Source organism: Vicugna pacos, chromosome 3 (genome assembly GCF_048564905.1).
Source record: "Vicugna pacos chromosome 3, VicPac4, whole genome shotgun sequence".
Classification (NCBI taxonomy): Eukaryota; Metazoa; Chordata; class Mammalia; order Artiodactyla; family Camelidae; genus Vicugna; species Vicugna pacos.
The window spans coordinates 11,737,257-11,763,422 of NC_132989.1; the positions used below are offsets into that span (position 1 = coordinate 11,737,257).

The 26,166-nt window shown below is 45.2% G+C and overlaps 1 protein-coding gene across 5 annotated transcripts in view; it reads right to left on the reverse strand.

Moving 5' to 3' along the window:
- Positions 1-26,166, reverse strand: part of GRIA1 (glutamate ionotropic receptor AMPA type subunit 1) — a 292,805-nt gene that overhangs the window by 19,461 nt on the left and 247,178 nt on the right. For all 5 annotated transcript variants that reach the window (XM_072954181.1, XM_072954176.1, XM_072954183.1 and 2 more), the window contains 2 exons: positions 24,454-24,652; positions 18,896-19,143 (listed from right to left, as the gene is read on the reverse strand). In XM_072954181.1, coding sequence (XP_072810282.1) covers positions 18,896-19,143; positions 24,454-24,652 — 447 coding nt within the window. The remainder of the gene's footprint in view (positions 1-18,895; positions 19,144-24,453; positions 24,653-26,166) is intronic.

Genomic DNA, 26,166 nt, shown 5'->3' on the forward strand with positions numbered 1-26,166 from the left:
TTAGGCAAGGAGTTGGCTGTATTTTAGGACATAACTTGTACCATCTCTCATTTTACTACTTCCTCCTAAGGATTTCTCTGTTGATGGTGGCACATTAAGTTAAGGCTCAATTTTTTACCTTAACTCAGCTGGGATGGGTTCACAGGCCACCAAGAAGCAATAACGGGATGAAGGAGAGGGGTTCAAAGGAGCTACATTGACGGTAGGCAGAAGGGGTAGTTAGGGGAAGGCAAATGGGCCGTCGGGTCCATTCCTCTCCCCATGGCCTCTCGCTCTCTGATCCTTTTACTGCTCTGAACTTTCTCATGCCTGTTCTACCCCACTGTAAAGTGTAGACCATGGACAGGGCAGACTTTTTATTGTTATTGCCTTTGTTAGTTTGTTTTTGAAAGAGCTAACCCTTTGCTATTTGGCGACTCTAGTGTGTTAGGAAGCACGGTGATCCCTCCCTGGAAGACACTTTTTGACTCACAGGAACTCCGTTTATTACAACCATTACCTTTTATTTATGTTTGTCAGTTGCTGGGCAGCTAACTAGACTGTGGCATATGGATCCCTGAAGGCAAAAGAGAAAGACTCCAAATGCTGTTTGCTGCCTGAAAAGGAGTTCGTATTTATGATTTTGCCTACCCCACATGGTGAGTTTAAATGTGGCAATTTTCAAGCTGAGAAAACAATTGCCATTAACAGATTCTGAAAATGGACTCTTTAGTCTTTCAGATAACTTTGTGCGCCAACTCTTTCTCTTTCTCTCATGCTTGCTCTCAAAAAGCAAACAAACAAAAAAAAAAAAACCCCACTAAAAACCAAAAACCAAATGCACTCTAAGTTTGAGAACACTCAGAGGGGACTGACTAGTCCTGAGATCGCTTTCAGTGCAGTCACTGCCTAGGTTTTGTGACCCACCCTTCTCCTCTCTCTCCTACCTCTCCATTTTAAGAGAATATAGGTAGAAAGACTCAAAGTGGGGGTGGGTGTCGGTGCAGGGACAAAGGGAGCTGGGCTGAGGTGGGGAAGGTGCAGGGAGCAAATACTGAGGTTCTTAATTTTCATTTTGCTGTGAGCTGGGTGTCCTCGAATAGACCATCGGTTCCCAAGATCACAGATGATGGTTCCTGTGTTTTTAGATCCCCTCCCCTGAAATATTTAGTACAAGCTGCTCCATGCTGTGTGAGAGCTTGAGAAATAATGTATTTTCCCCCAAATGAATGAATGAATGAACAAAAATTAAATGCAGTATCATCTTGTGTCTCTAATTCAGCTCTTTAGCAAACTTACCTATCCAGAATATAGCAGATAAGGACCAGAAAGTGTGCAAAGAAAATACATAGGATCACAGGGTGACCCTGTAGTTAACATTTGTTTTGTTGAGAGCTTATTATGGGCCAGGCGTTGTACTAAGTGCTTTACATGCATCATTTCATTTAATCCTCACATCATATTTGGTTGTCATATTATTGCTATTTCCATTCCACAGGATCTAACCCAGCTCTGTGTGACTAAAATCCATGAGCATGGACTTTCCAAAGCTGGGGTGCTGTATGCATTGACAGCCCCCCTCCAGTGCTCATTTAGGCCTTTTGTCCCCACACTTATGCAGTCATTTTTAAAACTTGATGGTCCTTGAAGGGTGATAGCCTGGGGCTATTCTGGTTCTGGAAAACTGCCCTATAATATGTTTCTTCCAGAAGATCCACTGTACTGTATAACCAAGTGCCATTGATAATGATAGAATCCTCAAGAAAAGGTTATGTTCAATACGTTCAAAACAGAAGTTAAAGATTTAAAAATATCGCCCTCTAAAAATATTACAGTAAAATAGAAGCCAAGAACTTAGTAAGGTAAGAACCCAGGTATGCGCAAAATCCAGGGTCCTGGATAACAGAGGCCACCCTCCAGACTAGCAATAGTGTCCAGACATCTACATTTCATGAATGAGGGAAAAACAAAGTGCAGGTGAGAGAACTGACATGGGTGTGTGTGAAGTGTTAACTATGCTAAATAGAAATGTTTAAAGAGAGCAATCACCATCTAGCGTCACCTCCCTCTAATTAAATTAAGGACACTCGAAGGATCAAAGAAATAAGAAGGACGACATATCAGAATAAAGAGAAGTCCTTTAGGCTGAATGCATCTGGATACACTGTTCTTATTTTCCTCTATAATTTGAATAAAAAACAGAACTGCAAGGATCTTGGCAAGGCATTTATAAAGGGCTCAGATACTGATGGTTATAACATTTACTTATGTGATTAAACAAATCTCCAGTAGAACTTTTCCTATGCCAAGTCCTGCTCTTGGAATCAAGAAAAACACACAAACATAAAGCAAACAAAGTAAACAGAATCAGGTATGGTCCTCATTCAGCAGGGTAACAGTCACCTGGAAATTCCCAGATGCAGACAGATGTTCAGTAGAAGGGGATGGTCCTGGGCCATCAGACAATGCAGCTAGGTCAGTAATCACTGACATGGTGATATGCGTGACATTTATTCCCCGAGAGGGCCGATGAGCAGAAGAAACTCTTCACTGTCTCAGCCCTGACCTTCATCCACAGGAGCTGATGGGTTCAGGGGAGCCTGTGAATCCATGAATTATCTTTGGAAGTCTTGGGGAGGGAGGAGTTGGGACTCTGGAAAGATATTCTCTCTGGTGATCTTGTAGTCATTAAGCGTCAATGCATTTAACTTTGCGACTGTGAAGAAGTATATTATCATGTACTTCAGGGAAATTAAAGTTTGGAAAAAGCAAAAGCAGCCAAGGGAGGTATCTGAGATTATTTTAATTGGGCCTCAACTTATGAAAGGCTAAGGACTGAACTCCAGGCTTCAATTCTCAAGCAGTTGTCCACACTTCCACCTCTTCCCTCAAAATCATGAACTCAAGCATTTGAAGAGTGTTGGGTGAAACAATTCTTGGAGTTGACGCCCAGCCTGCAATGATACGCTCTTTCTCTGTTCCTCAAAGGAAGCTTCATTTTTTTTAAATAAAAATAATATTTAATTTACTTTTCCTACATATACATTCCAGAGTCCTAGTGATTTTTATAATTTACAAGAATAGTACATTAATATTGTAAAATTTCAAAATCCCACAGAAGTAATTGTTAGCCAGCAATGATACATATTGTTCCAAAATTTTTTCTATACTAGTGCAAGTTCCTTCATCTCTTAGACAATCCTTAGATATGGACCTTTTTGTGTTTTTTTAAGCTGATTTACAATGCTGTGTTAGTTTCTGGTATACAGCAAGGTGATTCAGTTGTGTGTGTATGTGTGTATATATTAATTTTTCAGATGCTTTTTCATTTTAGTTTATTACAAGGTATTGAATATAGTTCACTAGGCTATGCAGTAGGTCCTTGTTGTTTACCTATTCTATATATAGTAGTTTATATATGCTAATCCCAAATTCCTAATTTATTCCTCCTCCCAACCTTTCCCCTTTGGTAACCATAAGCTTGTTTTCTATGTCTGTGGGTCTATTTCTGGTTTGTAAATAAGTTCATTTGTATCATTTTTTTAAAGATTCCACATATAAGTGATATCACATGATATTTGTCTTTATCTGTCTGACTTCACTTCATATGATAATCTCTAGGTCCATCCATGTTGCTGAAAATGGCATTATTTCATTCTTTTTTATGGCTAAGTAGTATTCCATCATGTATATATACCACATCTTCCTTATCCATTCATCTGCTGATGGACATTGAGGTTGAGGAAGCTTCAGTTTTAATCAGACTAGGTTGCTAGGCATCCTGCTCTCCTTCAACCCATTGGGTTTCCTCCTGCTTCTATATACCTGCAACTTACTGTTCTCATGAACTTCTCTCCTAATACCTGGTTGCCCTGCAGTGCTCCCCATGTTTGCTTTGGATTTTTCCTTGAACCCTTGATCTGTTCTTGACCTTTTCTTTAAATTTCCCTGGCAACTAGTAGTCAATTCACTGCCCTGTCCACACTGTTTCACGTAGATTAGCTTTAGCCTTTACTTGATTATAAAGCCTTTGGAGTAAAGAGTTGATGTCTTCTGGTCAGCTATCCAAACATTTATGAGGGCCAACTGAGTGTCAAATACTGTATTAAGTAGGAGTAAAGAATACCTTAATACGAATACAGTTATAAGCCTCATCTTTCCAGGAATGTACAGTCTGGTCTGGGAGGCAAAATGCTTCTCAGTAGTTCAGGGAAGGCTATACCTGATTTTTAAGATAGAGGGTTATGGAAGTACCAAAAAGAGATTAATTCCAATAGTGGGTGTGAGTTAGAAAACCTTCAGGGAGTACTCTGTGAAAACAGAAAAGTGAAATCACAAGTCCAGGGTTAGGAAGCACTGGGCTTGGGGAGTGTGGTCATGATGAGGGGGATTTCTGAGAATGAGATTACAGCAGCTGAGTCTAAACTGTGAACGTTCTTGAACGTTATACTACAAAGTGAACACTTCACCTGTGGGCAAGGGAGGTACAGAAGTGTTTAAGTATGGAGAAGCCTCAGACAAGCAGCTTTTCTACACTCAGCAGTCAGTCCTAAGCAAATACGTGTCAATTAGCCAATGTAGTGGTTCGTATAAGATGAACAGACAACATCAAAAGTTTCAGTCCTGGATCCAAGGAAAACAGAGATAATGGGTCACTGCAAAGTAAACAGGGCTCCTTTGGAGACCTGGGAAAGGTTATCAGTGGAAGAGGAATTAGATTCATTCTCTGAGATGCTGGAGGGCAGAATTAGATCGGGGGATAAAGCCACAGGGACACGGACTGCTGCTCAGCACGGGGGCAGACGTTGGGGCTGTTAGAGCTCTCGGGAATTGGTGTTTGAAAAGTGTCCCTTTGGTAGGACGCTGTTGGTGGGACAACTGCTTGTCAGGAAAAACATGGAGGGAATTCATGAAATAAAGACAAAGCTGGGATGCAGCCAGTGGTTCCCAAAAGGCTGGTCCAATGGGCCAGGCTAGTTTGGAATGAAATTTTCACCTATCAGTGGGAAAATGATGAAAGATAAGGGTTTTGTAGTGGGTTTTCAGAGAGCTGACCCAGGTAGAGCACTCTCTCATCTCTCCACATTGGGGTGGAGGAAAGAGTCTGAAGGCCTGATTTGAGTCCCTCACTCATCTCTGATCAAGTTATGTGACAAGTCCTATAACCGTACCTAAGGTAACCAACTGGTCCCCATTTACCAGAGGCCTTCCTGATTTTAGCACCAAAAGTCCCACCTCCTGGGAGCCTGCTCAGTGCCGGGCAAGCCATGACAGCTGATCACCTGAACTGTGCCTCAGTTTTCCGCTTGTGAAATGGGAATAATTCTCCTGCTCCAGCTGTCCATCATGTGAGGATTAAATGAGGTGACAGATTTGAAAGTGCTTTGAGATTGATTCTGGACAAATCCAGGTGGCTGGACTGGATGTGCCAAGAAAGCCACACTTCCATATTGGGACAAGCCCTGCATGGTGCACTTTGCTGTTAAGCCTCTAATGTATATTATTCTCTGCAATACTTCCTAGCACGGCCCAGGCAGAATGGATCAGGCCTTCTTTGATCCCCGCTGTACTTGCTGCCCTGTCTCAGCAAACTCAACACTTCATTATCCACCATCTACTCCTCCAACCGGTGGGGAGCTTTTGCATGGTAGAGACCCTGCTCCCATCACAATACCTGACACAGCAGCTGTTTGATACACATTTGCTGAATGATGGAGTGGTTTTAAATGTCTAAGTCATCTGTTGTAACCACATGGTACTTAAACCCCCAGAAACTGCACACCAGTTTTACATGCATGGCAGATATTTCTGGCCCTGCAACTTTCTTTAGGGTCCTGTGGCTAAGATTGCCTGATGCAGTGCAGAGATCTGGAGGGGAACCTGGAGTCTGGCCCCTCCAGCAGGGATTCTGCAGGCAGAAAGCATCTTGAAGGCACGCAGGATCCCCAGGCTGCCCCACGTTGTGAGAAGCAGGTGTCACCAGTTCGTGTGCAGCACACGGAAAACCACATCTGGTCCTGTTAAGGCAGGACTGTGTGCCAGCAGCCGTAGGCATGGGGTCTGTGTCAGACACCTCAGAGTTTCTTGACAAAAGGTAACAGAAGGAGTGAATGAATGTCTCCCCACAATTAACAGAGGGAGTGGAAACACTGTTCAGAACAAGAGCTAGCCTGCTGGTCTCATCACCACCACCTCTGGCTCAGTGAAAGAAAGAAAAGCAGGACTCATTCTAAGGACTGGCCACCAAAAGACAGATGTCAGTGTGACCAGAGTGCTAGGCAGACCAGCAGGACTATTATTTACCTGTGGACTTTAAAATACACAGGGTCATAATGTAGGAGAATGAGCTCCTCCAGTTACAGAGAGTGGCTCCCGGGGACGAGAGGAGAGCTCTGCTCCCCCAGCCCCCAACCCCGGCCTGAACCTGTCTCCAGCCCTCCCTCTCTCTTCCTCCTCTCCCTTTCCACTTCCCCTCCAGCCCCTCATCTTAGTTCAGCAGCTCCTCTCCTATCCGTCCTGTGTAACAGGATTCCAAGAGAGATTTTTCCCTGAGGAAATAACTCCTCTGAGAAAACAGTATAACAAAGATGGAGAAAGGATGCCGTCCTTATGAATTACCGTCTCTTTCACCTCCTACAGTACGCTTGCTGCATCTTTTTCCTGACATACCTTTCTCCCTGTCTTGCTCGTAGACACTCTCCCCTCTGTTCAGGGACTGCTGCTTCCTCCTGGAGGCCTGCCTAGAACTTCCACCCTGGGAGAGGGCAAGATATTAACCCCTAGCTGTGTGGTTTTCCCACAGTGTCTTGTCTGTTGATTGCTCAGTCAATTGATCCATCTGTCCATCTGTCTATTGTGATGGTACTTCCTCTCTCCTTTGTATTACTTCTTTGTATTACTTTACTGGTACTGGGTTGTATCACCTCTTTCCTTCTCTGTTCACTGTGACTACCATTCAAAAATTTCAGCAGTTCCCACAAAAATCGAGATTCCTAGTTTCTTTTGAAAAACGAGACGATCGTGCAACATTCTCATATGGCCATAGTAGACCGGAACTGAGTGGAGGCCATTCCCTCTAGACAGGCATGTGCACACTCTTGTGTTCACTGAGTCCCCACCCACCATTGCCTGGGATTCCCCAGACTGTCAGTTTTCCATCCATGGTGTGGTGCAGTGGGTAAGAGCGTAGGCTCTGAAGTTGGACTGCCTGGGTTCAAATGCTGGCCCTGCCACCTACTAGCCGTATGACTTTTGATAATTTACTTAACCTCTCTATGCCACTGATTCATGATCTGTATAATGAGGTTCTTAATGGTACCTACGTCACTGGGTTATTGTGAGGATTACATGAATTAGGGAGTGTATACGAGGACTTAGCCTTGTCATACACAGTTAAGTGCTCAATAAATATTCACTATCATTATTATTTACCCTAGTATTTGCACTGTGGTTTTGTTTCTTAGAAGAAGCATTGCCTACACTGAAGCCTTTATTAAAAATGAGGAAACCACATAGGGGTTTGCTCCTGGTCCATTTCATTCATTTTCTTTTCCTGGCCCTGGGGGGCATGTAACGTTACAGTCCCTGCATTAGATCTTGGGATCTGATGGTGTGATTTATTCATCTTTGCGTTCCTTAGAGGTACTTAGTGTTTTGAAAATACGATGCTCGGAATGTTGGTAGAATTCAATTGCATGATCATGGTCATATAGTTTCATGCTGCCTCTAAGATGCTCACTAGTAATGGCCAAAGACACCATTAAGTCCCTTTAAGAGTGGGCTGATTTAATTTGTGTCATATGGTCTATGCAGTCGAACCAGTATATCCTGGTTCTCATGAAGCAGACAGAGCACACACATCACCGGATTTGGTAGCCTGCTCGTAAAGTCACAGCACACATGAAAGTCGGCTGGGCAGAAATCAGTCCGTGCGACATGCAATCAATAGGTGTTTCCCGCACGTTAAATTTTCTATTAGGCTCTGTGGGACAGTTGGTCCTTGATTCACTGAACTGTACCTTGAAATATAGGTGGAGAAAAGAAAAAAAGCAGTAAGAGGAAAGAGACTGAGGTGGGGGACAAGTAGTGTTTATGGGATCTGAGGAGACTGGCTTGACTGGTGCTATAAGTTTTTTTTTTTTTAACATTCTTCCGGAGGAATAAATTTCATTCCCACGGGAAAGAGAATATGATTAAGAGGTCATTATTCTCTCTTTCTGCTAGATGTCTGTGCTGAGGAGGGATGAATAATATATGTAAATTTCCCCGCCTGACTTTCTTTTGTTTGAAAACTGCTGGCTTACCACCTCCATCCAACTGGGAGGGTGTGTCTCCTTTGGTTAGGGATTCACCTTCACCGGGGCCTTGTCCCTTATCTCCCTGAGAAAGAGGCTGATTATATACAATGATCAAGCCTTGATCTCAGTCCACAGAGCCATTCATAAAATGTTCCTGAAACAGATGGTCCAGCATTTCTGTGCAGAGGCTCAACTCAGGATTACCCCCCCCCCACCCCTTCCTTTCTAGACAAATGGATTGAAGCAATGTAGCTATTAGCTGAATGGGTTTGCTGAGTGTAAAGGGACTAAGACTATACATTTGAACATTTCTATTTCCTGGTGTCCTGGTGTCCATGGCAGTGAAAAGAAGCCAAGAGAGGTCTGGCCCAGAGAAGGCCATCACCACTTACTTGGGTCGATCTCCAAACTAACAGAATAGATGGTGAGTGTCAAGGGGAGGCAGCAAGGGGAGGGAGAAGTGGGGGAGGGAGAAGTGGGGGAGGGAGAAGTGGGGGAGGGAAGGGAATTCATATTTAACAACTATGGACCTACGGACTGTGAGCTCTTCATTAGTGACTTCCTTTATTCTCAAGGTAATCTTGAGAAGCCTGTTTCAGGATTCCCATTTGGAAAAGGAGAAAACAAAGCCTCAGAAGATGAAGTAAGGCTGATTAACACTTAGTGACTTCAGTTTGTACCAGGCACTATGCTAAGAACTTCATACCATCTCATTTAATCATTTACTACCCTACGAAGTTTATGTTAGTGCCACCTCCCCTTGTTATACCTGGGAAAATCGAGGCTTAGGGAGGTGAAGCCACTTTTCTCAGCCACTTTTGTCCTTAACTGGCAGACTTGGGATTCATACTCAGCCCTGACTTCAGGGTCCCATCCATCAGTTGACGCTCCACACTGCTGCTTGCTACTTTCCCAGGATCAGGCAGGTTGTAAATGTGGGAGGTAAGGTGTGAAAAGGATCTGATCGACATGAAAGCACATTGCTTCCCACACCCACAAGCCCCGAGTGGCAGAGCTGGGACAGGATCTAGCCCTTCCCGGCTTCATCTGCCTTTGTGTCACAGCAGCTGCCTTCTTAGAAAAGGCAAAAGGCTGGGCGAGTCTGAAATAAAGTTGCTGTAGGGGAGAAGGAGGGGAAAGGGAAAAGAGGTGCTATTTTTGACAGCATCAGCCTCTTAAAAGAAAGCAGCATGCAATTTGTCCGTCAGTCAGCGTCAGCGGGAGAACGCAGCGCTCGGCCAGGCAAATCACAGCCGGTTCTGGGATGCTGTTCTCGCCGCGGGAAAGGCCATTTGTTTCCCGTGTGGTTCATCTCCGATCCATCCTGGTTGCCTGGCTCTTTCCACTTTCCTCCTCTCTCTCCTTAATGTGTTGCTCTGCCGTTTGCGAGCTCCTCCACCAGGCGCGATGAAAACAGAGCCCTAGCCAGAATTAGTGTGCGTTTGTCTTTGTGAGGGCCGCAGCATCCCGCAGATCAGTCCGCACCGTGGAGCTCCAGCCTAGCATCGTGCTTCAAGGAGCGCTTCTGCCCTGGAGGCCGCCTATATCTCATCTCCTCCTGAGGTTTTAAGGAAGCCTTTCAAGGTCGCAAAGGCAGTGAGGGATGCCTCTGTCAGCGCAGAGGTGGGGATGTGGACAGCAGGGGGGTTTTGGAGTCAGGGTTTGCACTTAAGCGCCATCCAGTGAATTACTGTAAACGTGGGCAAAGTGTCACCACTCTGAATCTTAGCTCCCTAACCTGTGCAGGAAAATGACAATATCTTAATCCAAAGGGGAGGGGAGGATGAACGCTTGGATGCAGCGAGGGCACTGGATGCATCTGACCGGCCCTGCACGTCATAGGGATGAAATGAACACAAGTTTCTTCTTCCCACTGCCGCACGTACGGGGCAATTAGTCTCAAGTTGTCTGCTTTTCTTCCTTTCTTTTTCTTTTTTTTAACAGACTTCTTTTTCAAAAATTATTTCACTTTTCTGGGAGGGAGGTAATTAGGCTTACTTATTTATTTACTTTCTAGAGGAGGTACTGGGGATTGAACCCAGAACCTCATGCATGCTAACCATGCACTCTACCACTTTGAGCTGTTCCTCTCTCCCTTGCTTTTTATTGTTGAAAGGAGTCAAAAGCACTATAGAGTTTCGGGAAGCACAAAACTCTTGAGAGGTGTTTGTGTTTTAATCTGTCATGGCTAAGCAGGGACTCTTTTAACATGTAGTAAATATGTCCCTTTCTGTAAAAGGGACATACCCAATGCATGTTAGACAGAGGGCAGTGATGTCAGCCTGTGGTGTGGCCCTGACCCTTGTGTTATATGCCCAACAAATGGAAAGGGTACAAGAAGGCAGGATTCCCCAGGGAATTCAGGCAGCACAGACAGCACCTCCCTTGGTGGAACCTCGGTTTCTTATTTGTATATTGGTTGGGTAGGACTAAATGAAATTGCGTGTGTGTGTGTGTGTGTTGGGTAGGTGGGGAGGATAAATGATCTCTTTTCTCCGAATAATCTTTCCTTCCTCTCAGTTTCCCTCTTGCCTTGTGGTTGAGAAGAGGTCCTAGGATCAGTTTGGCTGCCTTGAAAATCCAGCTCTCCAGTTTCCACGCCAGGTAATCCTGGCCAACTTGCGTAACCTCTCTCTGCCTTGGTTTCCTGAATTGTACAATCAAGACGAACACAATATACCTTCCCCGGGTTACTGTTAGGATTATGTAAGCTATTACACATCCATGCTCCAGAGAAGTGCCTGGGAGGAGTGAGTGCTTGGTAAATGTAACAATAGGCCTTATCATCTGCCCTCAAGTGCTAAATCAGCCCCTTATCCCCCTCCGGGACTTGGGCCCTGGGCTATGGCGCCAGTCTCCCGGTGGGATTGTGTCCCTAATCCATCACACGTGTTCTGACCTGAGAAGCGTCTGTACTGATGTAGCACTTCTTTGGCAAACCTCTAGTCTCTATTCAAACACACACACACTCTTTCTCTTTCTGCCTCCCTCTTTGGCCCTCCTTTCCTTTTTTCCTCTCTCTGTTTTTATCTACACCTTCCCTCCCTCTCTTCCTTTCTTTCGAGCTCTTCTGAGGATGCATGTAAATCCACCCTCTCTGCTTAGAGACCTTTGTCTCTGATCAGGCCCGACCTGGGTCACAGAGTTCATGGGGTTCCCATGACAACAAGCATCCCTGGCTACCCATCAGGAGGCGAGGACCAATTGAAAGGGACTGTCATTTCCCTGGGACGTACTGTGTTTATTCTCAGCAGCAGGCTCTGCACCAGTACCATGCTATGGGAAGAGGGTGGGAGGGAGGAAGAGAAAGAAATACCAGGCTTTTATTTTTTTTTTAGTGTGTTCCCTGTGGGGGAGGACCACAAATTGTTCTCAGAGAGAGACATTTCTAATACAGCCAGTGTAGGGGGGTGAGGGTGGGGCGCATATGTATTCCTGAGGAACACAGTTGGTTTCAAAAAGACAGAAAAAATAAGTTATTTGGCTTAAAAGTAACTTTTCGGTAGGTCTAATGGGAGGAGGATGGGGTGGAGAATTAACATTAATGAGTACCCTCTGTGACAAGCACTTTCTGCTATTTCATCAAAGCTTGCAGCAACCGCAATGAATTGTTATTGCTCCAATTTTACAGAGGAGAAAACAGAGGCTCATAAAGTTACAGTGACTCGCCAAGCTAGGTCAAGCTGCTGGTAAAGTAATGGCCCTTGACCTTCAGTTGATGTTGTTTGATTCCAAGGATCATGGTTTTGATGCTATTCAGTGCAGGTTCCCTGTCTGCTCACCTCATCTTAATCTTCCTTTCCTTTCCAAGCCATTGCCTCCTCAGTGAAAACATGTTCCTCTCTCTTCCCTGACCTCTCGTCCTGTCTCCCAAGGTGGACTGCTGTCTCCCTCTGACAGAAGCACTGCGGGGACTTGTGGTCCACATTCCTGGACCCCACCTGGACCTGCCTCATCAGGAGTCTCAGGAATCAGAGTCTAGAAAGGGGCCTTTTAAGCCAGCTTCCCTAGAAGACGTCAGTGCTACTCAAGTTGACAAATCGCTCTTTATGACAATAGATTCAACACTACACAAAGCAGCACTTTCTTACTTGCTCCCCAGTTACACTCTGGATATCAGCAGGATTCTCTAAAGATGGGAAACTTCTCCACAGCTTGGAAGACACACTCATGCCATGTGGTCCCAGCGTGAAGGTGGGCCACCAGGGGGCCCTCAGTCTCGGGAGGTGAGACCACCCCCCATAAAACCTTGTGCTGTCTGCTCCTGAGTCATGGTCTGAATCTCTCTTCTTTCTTTGGCCAGATGCCAATGCAGACAAGTGGTTCTTAGTAGATATTTTCCAGCCTGGGGTTGTGTGAAGGGAGGAAAATACATTCAGTGGAAATGCTGTTGAGACTAAGATGTCGATGAGCAATCTGGAGCTTATGTCAGATGACAAAATAAAACGGATGTGGACAAGCTAGTCAGTGCAGTGGGAGGCGGGGAAGGTGAGTCGCAGGCCCTGTCATTCTTCCTCGTGTGCCGGGAATTCTGTATCCTTCCCGCTGATGCCTTTCTCACCCTTCTAGGTGCCCCAGAGGGAAAATTGAGGTGGGGGCAATATTTCTCTTTGGGAGGTTAACCCCATATCTACCCACTTTCTGTCCTTGCCCGAATCACTTTGGACCTGGCTGGGCCTTAGGGAGGAGCCTGGAAGTCTCAGAGAGCTCCCATACCAGATGTCTTTCCCAGACTCCCAAGTCTTAGAGTCTGGTATGGCTGGTGACAAACAGAGAGCCACTCCTTCCACCTGTCCCCATCTCACTATGATCTGTAACCACATTCGGTATCTCCTACCAGAATGACCGCAGCAGCTGTCTAAATGACCTCCCTGCCGGCCAACCTCCCATACTCCTCTCTTTGGTTCATGTTGCAAACCATTGCCAGGATTATCTTTGGAAGTCTGTCTCATCATGATTTCCTCCATCAGGGACTTCAGTGGCCCCTACTGGCATCAAATAAAAAAATATAGAGACATTTGAAATCCTTCGCAGTGTGACCACAACCATTCGCTCATAATTATTAATGCATCCTCTAGTTAAAGTGGACCCCTCGTGGCTCCTGAAAGCAAGCCCTGTGTTTTCTGTTTGCTCACTTTTGGAGCACCTGACTCCTCATTTATCACAATTCCTTTAGGGCCTGTCTCGGTTGTGACCTCTGCCATGAAATCTTTGAAAATCCTCCCGTTCAAATGTTGACTCTCCACCTCTTGAATGTTTGACTGTGTGGCACGGAGTAGAATCGTAGGTGTCTGCGTCGTGCTGCTCATGAATAGCACTTGATTCTGTGTCATTTAGGGGCTGGGATTGCACCTCAGCACTGTTCCCTGAAGGGCAGTGCACAGTTCTTTATGTGGAGAAGATATGTGTTGGGAAAGGAATCTGTGAAGCTGCTGGAAACTACAGGGGGTGGTCCTAGACCCTCGCCCACGAAACTATAGGAGGAAGCTGCCCTGCCCCTATCACCTTGGCCCACACGTCTGGCACGGATGAGACACAGGACAGAACAAACATGTCACAGTCACAGACTCCAGAGAAGATTCCATGTAACAACAGTCACAGGTAAAGACCAGACTTTGACCAATGTCCTGACTAGGGTACAACTCTTAGCAAATCCATGAAACTCCTGATAGGCGGTTTGTGAAGGAGAATCGTTAGTTGAGATTTTAACTCAGGCCCATCTGGTGTAGATTCCTCCTTGGGCTGGTGAAATAGGGGCTATGCTCCCTTAGTTAGGAAATTTGAACACATAGTCTCTAACTGAAGGGAATATTCATCATAATAAAGAAAAGAGACTTCAGTTCAGACCAGCAGATACATTTAGTTGGCAGCAAAAGGGCGAATAGATCATAATTAGTGGATTTACCAATTGCCTTTCCCTAGTGACCAACATTGGCCGCGTAGGTCTTTATCCACAACCTCAGGGCTTCGGAAACACAGCTCAGCCCCTCACCCAACCCCAAACATGAAGTGACAGCCAACAAACAGCATCTGTTTCAAAGAAACACCACCTGTCCAAGTGGAAAATCAAGCACTGAGCCACCTCGCTTCCTGAGTATTTGTTTCCAGAGCAGAAGAGACAAAAACACCATTCTGTCACCGTCACAGCCTTTTAACGCTCTGTAGGGACACACCTGGCTTCTGCCAAGTAAACTTTGCGAGTTTTAGGGGAACATTTGGGTCTTAGATACCAGTTCTCCGACCTCTTGGGGCAGAGCTGGGTGATGTGCCTTGAAGGAACCTGGAGTTTTTCCCAGGCGGGCTGGAAGGGAGTGAATACCCTGCAGGTGTGCTGAGGTCTGGCTTTACGGAGGGCACGTGATGGAGAGGCTGGCAGGGAGGTCCTTTCTTGCTGTGGGCACTGGCACTCAGTCTGGAGCACATCTGCCTTGTGAAGGCTGCAAAAACCCCACACTTCATGGGGCAGAGGAGAAGTTTGTAACAATGTCTAGTGTACTAGAACAGCTTTCTGTAGTGTAAACACTTCTGAAGAGTCTGCAGCTTTGTGAATGGGTGGACATTCATTAAAAAGGTATTCTCTACAATTCTAAGTAATTTGAAGACAACACTGATTTCTCTGCCATCTCGTCTTTAAGCACATATAAGCCCCTTTCCCGTGGGGACCAGAGGAAACATGTTCTGCCCCTTTACTCCTCTCCTCACTTTCTGCCTCTGTCCTGCAGAGTGCTTTGCTAGGATCAGATTAGTGGAGCTAAGATCACTGAAGCAGGCACGTGTGTCTGTGGCTTTTGGTTTGCCATGACTCCTTGGTATTCGACCATGCCTTGGGGAATAGGCATTATTTGGGGCATGTGAGGCAGAGATAGGATGTAAACCTGGCTGGACTGTGTGCATGCCTCTGGGGTTACTCATATTTTGTGTAAGCACTTTGCAATGGTATGTTTCATGGGACCTCTCCACTATTAGTTGCGAGGATGATTCCTTTTATTGCAGAGATGAGAAGTGAAATCCCATAGAGGAAAGAGGGACTTTTGCTAAACCAGGAACTCGAGGCTCTCTTAGGATGAGCATTGCTCTTCTATTTTTGAGTCCGGGAGCCCCACAGCTATCGTATAGGTTGGCGTTGGAGAGAAGGGAGCACTGGGAGAGCGCTGAGGGCGTGTGGCCGTCATTTAGGTATTCTTCACTTGTGTATGAACCGTCAGTGATCTGTATCTGGGATGTGTTCTTTTCATTTCTCTTTCCCTTTCTCTTGCTCTTTCTCAAAATCAATAAATGACTTGTTAAGTCTTATAGAGATTTATGCAATAGAATTAGATTTTTCTTTATTATAGAGTTGATCTATTTTCAGTATTTATCCCAGGAAGAATCTTTGGGCATGCAAAACCCAGAAAAGCAGTGTTATTGTTCAAGAAGTCGTGCTTGGTACATGAAAGTGAGCACCCACTCTCACCATTTGCCTTCAGAGTGCTGAGAAGATGCTCTGGGCTCTAAAAGTCTGCTTTTTAATTTTTGAGTTGATGGTTATTGTTTGACCCACATAAATAGGCACTGGGAACCTGGCCTATGTCCAATCTCCTGCCTTTAATCGTGCTGTCAGTCATAAAGCCCACTGCGATGTTAGAGTAAGTTACAGCCATGGGCTCTGGAGTCAGATTGCTTGAGCTTGAAATGTGGCTCCTGCTTTATTATGTGCGTCAACCTGGTCAAGTCACTTAACACTGTACCTTTGCTTCCTCATTTGTAAAATGAGGGATAATGGTACTTCACAGGGAAATAAGGAGGATTGTATGAGATAACACACCTCTCATGGTGTGTGGCCTGTGGTAGGCTCTCACTCAATGGTAGCTTTCATTACAGTGGAAAGTCATTTGAGTGCCAGCTGACCCGAGATTTACCTTCGTATTACTGAGTTTGTCACCTTGTTCCAGCCACCTGTGCATGGGACAGGGTGGTAGAGGTACTCTGTTGACTGGACAAATCACGTCACCTCCTGTACCTTGTATTTTCAACTTTGCATACAAGTGTTTAGATCAGATGATGTCCTTGACTCGTAAAGCCTTCAATCAGTTGTAATACTGCAGCATCACTGATGTTCCTGGACCTGTAAGAACTCATTCTGTACTTTGGGCCTTTCTAGGGTGATGTTCTATGGGTGTCAAAGAGAAAAGTCTCTTCCTTGCCAAGCACTATTCTTCAGATCTCCTTTGAAACTTGCCTAAACTTGTACAAAGAGTGTTCTAAGTTCTTCTCGGCAAAAATTTATGATTGGTAAATACCAGGCCACTTGGTTGCCCTTTATTTGGTCACATTCAATTATTTCTACACACCTGTAGCTGTCTTTAGTTTCCTCAGATTTGGATGATTACTTAAAATTCTTCAATGCATTTTTTATTGCCCTTCAAATAAGGGCAAAAATCCTTTTCAAAATTCTCCCTTACTCCATTCTCCAGTCTTAGATGAAACTTTTCTCCTTTTTACAGCCTGTGACCTGGAGCACTTAGCTTCTTTCCATTTACCAACTGTACGGTGACTTCTTGCCTTAGAGTCTTTGCACATGCTGTTCCCTCTACCTGGCCTGTTCCTCTGTTCCCTCCCCTCACTTCACCTGGTTAACTCCTGTCAATCTGTCATATCTCAGCTTGAAAAAAAGCATCCTTGGGTAAGTCTAGTTAGCCACATCCCATCCAGCCTGCACACCAGGTTGGACCTTGTTATCTTTGGGCGTGTTTGAGAGCTTCTCTTTGTGCTTATTGTTCTGCAGTTTCAATTGAATCAGCTGCTGATTTTCATCCATTTATCCTACTTGGGACTCAGAATTTAAAATCCGAATATTCATGTTTTCCATAAATTCTGAAAAATTCCCTTCAGATATTCCTCTATTCCATCCTCTTTTGTCTCCACCTGAAACTCATAGGAGATGCACATGGAATTTTTTTCTCTCTCAGGTCTCTTAACCTCTTTGTTATATTTTCTGTCTTTTAATCTTTCTGTGTGACATTCTAAGGAATTCTCTCTGATTTTTTTCCCCCAGTGTGCTAATTTTCTCTTTAACTCTGTCAAATTCGCTGTTTAACTTTTCCATTGAGATTTTATATAAATAACTACTTAAAAAATTCTCTAAATCCTAATTGATACTTTTCCAAATATGTCTTTTCTTTCATGATAGTGTCATAAAATATTTTTTTTGGTGACTTTTATGTTTCTACTTATACTTCTGTTTCTTGCTCATGTATGTTGTTATGTAATTTATAACTTTGCCCTGGTTAGGACAGCCCCAGAATAACTAGCTTGTGCTTTTCACCCTAGTTTTGATTTCCTTTTTACTTTTTGGCCTAGAGATTTCCTAACTTGCATTTAAAAGGCTACTTGTTATATATCTTCCTCTGGTGTATCTAGGTGTTTTATAGTGGGAGTTTTATTCTCCCAAATTGCTGGAAGTGCGTGTCCTCTAGGCCCCCTTTTGTAGACTATCATAATTTCCATAAACTGTTAACCAGTAATCATCTGTTTAATGTTTATCTGCTCTGCAAGAATGTAGTGCCCTGGGGACAGGGACTATATATCTTACCCCAAAGCTGTAGCTCCAGCTGCTAGCTTAGTGCCTAGAATGTTGTAGGGCTCAATATTATTGAGATAAATGAATGAACCGAAGGCAGAGGTGGCCTTGGATGTCATGCCAAGATGGGTTAGGAGCCTCTTTCCATCTTTTTGCAACCTTTTAAAACACTCTCACCTTTCCTTGAATGTTTTCCTTCCCTAAAATGATTTAATCGCTCTGTAATTGACATAATGTCTGTCAGATGACGTCGCACTTTTCAGTAACCTTCTGTATAGATTATCCCGTTTAAACTTAACACCACCTTGGACCTAGGAAGGCTGGGATGATTATCCTTACTTCACAGATGAGGAAGCTGAAGGTCGAGGAGATGTATGCCTCACCTTCGTAAGACCCAGAGCTCAATCTAGGACCTCTGACTCCAGGTCTACAGTATTCTACCTTAACTATTTGGAATGAGTGCCAGGGTTTCTTTATGTGAAAATAAAGTCCACTTTGCTTCTTCACTGAACTACCTGTTTCTTGCTAAATAACTCAGAATCTAGGCAAGAATGGGTGCCTCCTTTCATTCGGTGTTATTTTGATTTCCACACCTCGAGTCTCAGGACTCAAACGACTTGATTTTTCATCTGGACAACGTGTTGGCTTCTTTGGTGACAAACACTACAAACCACTTCCTGTCAAAGAATCCAGGTTGCTGGAGAGCCCTGTTTGTGGCCTCATTGAATGTAGGGTGTCTGGTAAAGGACGGTATGTTACAGATCACAGGACAGAAACACAAGGTTCATCAGTGTTTCACACTGGGAGGGGTAAAAGGCGAGGTGTGGGGAGGGACCCAGGGGCAGTGACAGTCACAGTAAGCTGAGGCCCCTGGGTCGATTTCCAACCTCAGGGCTGAAGATCTCAGGTGGCTGGAATCTTTCAGGCCCACAGATGTCCAAGAAGAGACCTCTTGCCAGCTTGCATCTGAGGACTGGAGCCATATGGCAGACACAGCAGCTTCATTCCTGAGGTGGGGAGGGGAGAGGGGGTACCAAGGAAGCAAGTCTCGGCTACTTACCTCAGGGCGGACCCCTTGGGTGTCGCAATGCCATAGCCTTTGGAATCCAAGTTACCTCCCACCTTCATGGTGTCGCAGGGTTTCCGCTGCTCAATGTACTCATTCATGGTGGACTCTAGAAGGTAGGCGTATTTGCCTTTGGATTTCCTTACTCGGATCATCCCCTCCTCCGTGGTCCGCACAAAAACGGATGGTTCTGCTGACTTCATGTATGTCCACATCTTCTCAAACACGGCGATTTTAGACCTCTGGCGGGGGACAGGAGCAAAAGCTGGAGTTAAGAACTGGCTGCGCGTGGAAACGAGGTCAGCACGCACGCTCATGAACAGCTGCGTGTGGCCTGATCACCCGCTCATGAGCGAGATTAGCCCAGGAAGAAACAAATTATGAGTGACTGCAAAATAAGAGGGTCTAATTAGTACCGGTAGGCTCCAAGTTACAAATATCTTGCAAATACAGAATGAACAGAAAAACCCAGACTCTTTTAATTACTGCTGGGTAGTTATATTCGGCTTAAATATGGGGAGAGTTAAGAACCCGGGGCCCTGTCTGACTTTTAAGACAGCAGAGAACCTAGTTGTTGTTCAGTATGGTCTTACTTATGCAGCCCAGAAGTGGAGAGCCGACTGTCAGTGGAATCTGATGTCATCGTTAAAGGACGACACTGGAGAACCTTGGATCAGGTGCCAAGTGCTAGTTAGTCATCGTGTATAGATGTAAATTGTTTGATAAAGTTAATAACTTGGGACCCAATATTGTCTCCTGCTTACATTTCAAAAGCCTCTGAATCCAGCCAAACTGCTTTCCTCATTTCTCCCTCGCCTCATTTCGAGCCTTCTTTCCTTCCTTCTTTTGTGACTTTGCTTCATTTGTTCACACCACTTGATATACTGGTTCTCTCTAACCACATCCTCCTTACTTACTCATCGTCTCAACATCAGAACACATCCTTTGTATTCTGAGACTGCCTCGGTTCCAAGGACAATGGTTCTCAAACTCGAGTGAAACCAGGGTCGTGTATGGAGACTGTAAATATGCCCACTCCCTGGCTCTAAACCTCCAGATTCTGATTCAGCTGGTCTGGTGGGGAGTCTAGAATAAATCTCTTTTAGACCAGATGATTCATCTGTATGGCCTGTGTGGCTCTCACTTTAGAAGGAATATTGTGAAGATTGATATTCCTCTAGGACCCATTGTCCAGGAACTCACTGGCTGGCCTGGCTAGTGTGTTAGGACTATGCATCATCCATGCTTGTGCATAGGTCTCAAGTATGTGGACACTACCTGAGGGTAGGGGACATCTTCCCTTCTGTGGGTCCTTGACAGAGTCTAACCTTGCATACAGCAGTTTCTTAGGGGCTATGATCCAGGACCATAAGTCAACCCTCTTATCTAAGATGTTTTTCCTAAAAAGCATCCTTTCCCCAACAAATAGATGTATTTTAGGGATCCTGGTATCTGGCTTTTGAAAATGCTTTGTAAGTGGACAAGTGTTCAACACATATAAAGGGCTATTTTCTTAAAAACAGTTACTACTAGTGTCAGGCAAGCTATGTAATCTAGTGGTTGATACAGAGATTACAGATTTGTTTAGTATCACATTACCATTATACATGCAATATGTCATTTTTCTTTGCGCATATTATCAGATTTATTTTCTTGATAGCAGTAAGTGTTGGCTAGATATTGATGTACAATTCAGTTGTTGTTTGAGCCAGCTGATCTACAAAGATATTTGGGCCCAGGAAAATACTCAGTCTCAAGGAAAAATGAATGGATGTAGTTATTGAGAATGCCAGGGAAGCATTTAATAGAGTTGTAAGATTTAATAGCTTGTAATTAGATAAACTTGATGATTTGTTTCATGGTATGGTTTACAGTCTAGAAAGGACACTGGACTGGGATTGAGGAGCCCTGGGTTCTAGTCTTAGGTCTATTGCTAACTTTCCCTATCTGTTCCACAAGGAGTTTGGACATGGTAACCTTTGAGTTACTCACTAGCTTGAAATATTTGATTCTTTACATGAAGATTCATCATTCAAGCAACAATGTCCATGTGAAAAAAAAGAAGATAGAAAGGAGAAAAGGGAGGGAGGCTTTCAAAGTTATGGAAAGAAATAGCCAGGACCAGTCCTAGCATCTACAATATATTGAATATTCTCTCCCAGGAAACAGAGAAATACATAAATTCCGCTGTGACCAGATTGGCAGATGATCTTCCAGGCACAAAACCAACCAAACACACAGCAGGGCAATTGCAAGATGCAATTTGACCTGACAGGACGGCCACAGCGGGGAACTGGGCCGCTGACAGGCAGAGCTGAGGAGCATGCAGAAAATTAATATGTCCTCTCAGCCTTCCCCAGGGCCCCAAACGCCGGGGCCTGTGCTCACAGGCACTCGGAGCGGACTATCAGGAAAATCTAATCTCCAGGAATGCGAAGGTGGCAGAAGTGGCAGGGAGGATTGGAAACATGCTTGGGGTATTTGTTCTTGGATCTCTTCTATCATCTGCAGCTCCCACGGCCCTTCACACATCTTAATTAAACTGTCGATGGAGAATTAAGTGACGCTGGGTTTGGGCTGCCAAGACGCTGTGGGCTGCCATGGAGACTAGAAGCCGGATTTTTCAGAGACTGGGGTGGAATTCTTGCCTTATGATTCCCTCCCCCTGCCTGATGGGGGTGGTAGGTGATCTTGTTTCCCCACCCTCCAAAGTCCTGGTGGGATAACTCTCAAGGTCGGAGTCACAGAGATGGGAGGGCTCATTGGGCATATCTTCAGCAGTGCCCTCTTTTTACAGGTAAAGAAACTGAGACCCACAGTGTGGCCACGAACCATCCAGTGTCATGTAGCGTGTTAGTGGCAGAGCCAGCAGTAGTAGAACCCCGTCTCCCGACGGCACACCTGGTGTCTTTCTGCTGCAACCAGCTGCCTCCCTCATCTTAGGCTTTATGTTTTGCTGGTTGAGGGACTTTGGGCAAGTAACATCACCTTTCTGAGCCTCAGTGGCAGTGGCGATAATAGTACCCACTGTCCAGTGTTGCCATGGAGATTATATGAGAACAGAGGTATCAATGCCTAACCCAGCACCTGGCGCATAGTAGGTGTTCCATAAGTGGTACAATTACTACTAATAATGATGCCCTTTAGTCAGGTTTTAGGGTAGGAATGCCTAGTACATGCTTGACTTGGTACCAGTTTCCCTTCCTATATACATGGCAGACGTTGGCATCAATCAAGGAATTCTTTCATACTGAGCCCAGATGTGACCTCAGAACCCCTGTCAACATAGAACTCCAGGCAAGGACTACTGATCTCTCAGAGTTAGCACCGGACTACAACCTCTGCCACCAGGGCTGTCGGCCTGGTTAGGACGCAGGGTTTGTAGAATATGCGCTGCCTTGCTTCTAGGGGCCAAACCTAGTGCTATGGATGAGAGATAGTAATATGTCAATTGCTATAGTTCTTAACAGAGAGCTTGGAAGTCTTAAGTCCCAGCTGCGCCTCTAAGTTAGCTACGGCACGCATATTTTCTTCTCTGGATCTCACTTTCTCCAACTACAAAAGGGGAGGGTTAGATGAGACTTGTCTATGGGCCTAGCTAGTAACCTAAGTGATCCATTAAAAAACCATTTATTGGTTAAAGACACCACCCATTAGGACAGTGTGGTTCAGTGGCAAGAATATTTGGGTTGGATTAAGGAAGCTCAGGCTTTATACCCACCCTTGACACTCGCGTCACGAATTCCCTGCACCTCAGTTTCTTATCTACAAAGTGGTCACATCATCCCTGTTCTGCCTTAGGTCATGGGTGAAACATGAATGAGACCTGGATGAGAAGAGCTTTGGGGACTGTGACATGCTGATATACTGGGGATGAGAGCAGAGGTATATAATTGGGGAGTGGGTTGAGTGGTTCCCCAGCTGTACCCTCAGGGCCTGGGGCATAGGACTGGCTTCATGGACAAATACCTGGCATCTCCTTCACACTTTGGTTGTGGGCTAAAAAGTGTCAGAGAATTGTAATGAGGTTGCAAGTGGTTTTTCACTAACTGGTTGGGTTAGCCTAAGTAAGTCATGTCTCTCTTTGAAATGACAGTCTTCGACGAAGTGACCTCTAAGTTACCATCTTGCTCCAATATGTTAAAAATGGGTGATTTTAACCTTGGCAGCTGTATCAGTCACAGTTAAGACTTTAGTCTCTTTTCTGCCTATCACATGGGATGCAGAGCCCACAATCAAGAACCTGAGTACAGCATCGAGTGGGTTCATGCAGAGCCTGGGGTTTCCTTGGTGAACTTGGAGTGAGAGCCCAGGGGGTCTGAACAGGATCCCCAGCCTCTTGCCAGAGACAATGCAGAGCCTTGCTCCGTGTTCTCCTCCTGCTGCTTATTAGCTGTGTGACCTTGGGCGATTACTTTTACCTCTCTGAGCTCCCTTTATAAAGCGGGAACAACAAATCCCTAACTGGCCTCTAATGAGAGGATTAAATGAGCTAAGTCATGTAATGTGTGCTTCTTACCACAGGACCTCATTCATAGTATGTGCTAAGGAAGTGGTAGCAAATCTTTATTATTTAGGTTTGATCTTGGTACCTCCATGTGCTGTCTGTTCAACTCCCAGGATGAACATGCCCAAAGTCCACGGACCTACAGTTTTTCCACTACTGCATGTTTGTTCAAGTTGTTGCTTTTGCCTGGAATGTAATGAGACTACCCAGATCTGACTTGCTTTCATGCTGTCTAGAAATGTTTACAGGTCTATCCGAATATTTTAGATGACTTATCTCTTTCTTTTTCATGGAGTTACTGGGGATTGAACCCAAGACCCCATCCATGCTGAGCATGCACTCTACCACTGAGCTATACCCTCCCCCAGATGGCTCGTCTCTTTTAATCTCCTAATGACTCTTTGAGATAGACATTATTTTCCTCATTTTATTGATGGTGAAATGGTGTCGAAAGGGTAAAAGTGCCACAGAACAAGTAAAGGATGGAGCCAGTTTCTGGACCTCAGTGTGGCTGACCCTAAGGCTTATGCTCCTTTGCTCCTCTGCCTCCAGCCACAAGACATATCCACCACGTCCAGCTCCACTTCACATTTTCTGTCTCTCTTGGCACTACTTAACAGAACACCTATTCCAGTAGTTATTTCCCATATAACATCTCCTTACTCATTAAGTCGCCAGGAGGGTACACAAAGGACATGCATCAGGTTGGGACCTTGTCCCTAGGCTGTTCCTAATCAGTGGCTAACAAGGCTGAAGGTCCTTGCACGAGCAGACTGGGGCATCTCCTTCGCAGCCCTCAGAGAACTTGTCACAGATTGGTGTACATAAGGGGTCAAATTCAGTGCAAGAGCTTTGGTGTTCCCGCAAATGCAGACGTGTAGGTTTCTCAGGGATCTGTGGAAAGCTGAGAAATGCTCTGAGTTTCCCTGTCTTACACTCAGTGGAGCAGTCCCCTGTCATCTCATGTTTTCTAATGAGAAGGATATTCTAATGACAATAGTGTTTCCCTTTTGAGAAAGTGCATTTGGACAAGGGAGGTCCCTACCCTGAAGAACTCTTTTGTGGATCCTGCTTCCAGTGTCCCGTAGGCAATTTCTGTCTGCTTTGCTAGGTCCTCGGCGCTCTCAATGGGAGACACCATCCTCTCCACGGTCAGGAAGGCGGCCAGGTTGGCTGTGTAGGACGAGATGATGATCAAGGTGAAGAACCACCAGACGCCACCAACGATGCGGCCGGACAAGGACCTGCAGGCCGAAGGGAAGAGGTGTCAGAAGCACAGACATCAGTTACCGTGGGCTGTAGGAGGGGCTGAGGGCCAACCTGAGCCAGCAGAGCTGTCAAGCCCTGTTGCACCCTTCTCTGCTGTCAGCAGGCTGTGAGAATTCAAACATCAGTGGCTCCTGCCCATTTTTGTTCCTTATCATGGATAAGAATCTGTGGGGCTGCTGTGCTTCAGGGGTGACACCGCCCTGCAGGTACATCTGCACACCCACTCTCACATGTGCATGCACATCGAGACATGTGTCAGCAAAGACACAGAGAGGTCAGCCCCTACCCACAAATTCACAAACACGGATCAACATCTGGTTAAAGACAGTTACATAGACACCAAATGTGTCTGCATGTATTTGCATATATACATATGTGAACGCAAATGCATGTGCACACATGTGGCCTACATTTGATCATGACCAGGAATGTTTTCAGACTGCATTCTCCCTCTTGCCTTCCTGGCGCACAGAGTCCGCCAAAATGATGGACCAGAAGGAAGGGAAGGGAGAACGTACTGGAAATAAATGACGAACAACAGCACTCCAGCCACCTTGGAGAATGTCACTGTCGAGTGCAGGCACGGTTCCCTTCCTTACCACAGAGAAACAGACTTCGGTTGAAATGAAAGACAAAGGAGAGCTTGTTCTGGATCAAAACGGCAAATAAGACGATCATACTGGAGGGAAATTTGTCCTTGATCTAATTAGAGTCCTGTTCTCCTCTCTTAAGCCCAAAATAGTGAAGAGAAACCACTCTTCACTGTGGAAATGAAGTTCCACTGTGATTGTTTGGATGTGGCTAGGAGATTTCAAGTCTATGGCTTCCCAAAGATTTACCAACAACTTAGATGTTATATGGGTTGATTTTATGGGGTGGCCAGACATGGCCTCAAGTCATACTGAGTCAGAGAGTGTGATAAAGTTATTTTCATTCCATTTCTCCCCCATCTGGCTCAGTTTATTAAGGAATTATCATCCTGAAGCTGCTGGATGATAAGCCTTAAGCCCTTGATAACATGTGCTCTGACAGCCTCAAGCTCAGAGGTGACAATGCTTAACTAGAACCTAACACTCAACAACCAGAGCAATCAATCCCCAGTCCAAACCACGAGTTTTACAGATAAAGAAACTCCAGGGTCCCAAATCGCACTGACCCAGGAGCAATCCCGTGCCTGCTGGCTTGTTTGACTGCTCTACTCTGTTTTTAAGACCCTGTCGGCCCTCCCTGCGTTATTCCCACGTTCCTGTGTGTTCCACTTTGTTTCGGTTCCTGGGAGTCTCCTTTTCACTCTAGATGGACAGTTTTCACCCCAAGAAATCCAGCAGATACTTGTTACTGCTTGCACTATGGACAGTACCGTTCCTCGATGCTTCACGTAAACAGGGAAGTAAGGGGAGACTGGCTCAAAGAAATGAGGGCTGGAGAGCAGAACAAAGCTACGTCATCTGAAGAACAGCTGCAGGAAGAGGGCACATTTTACAGGAAG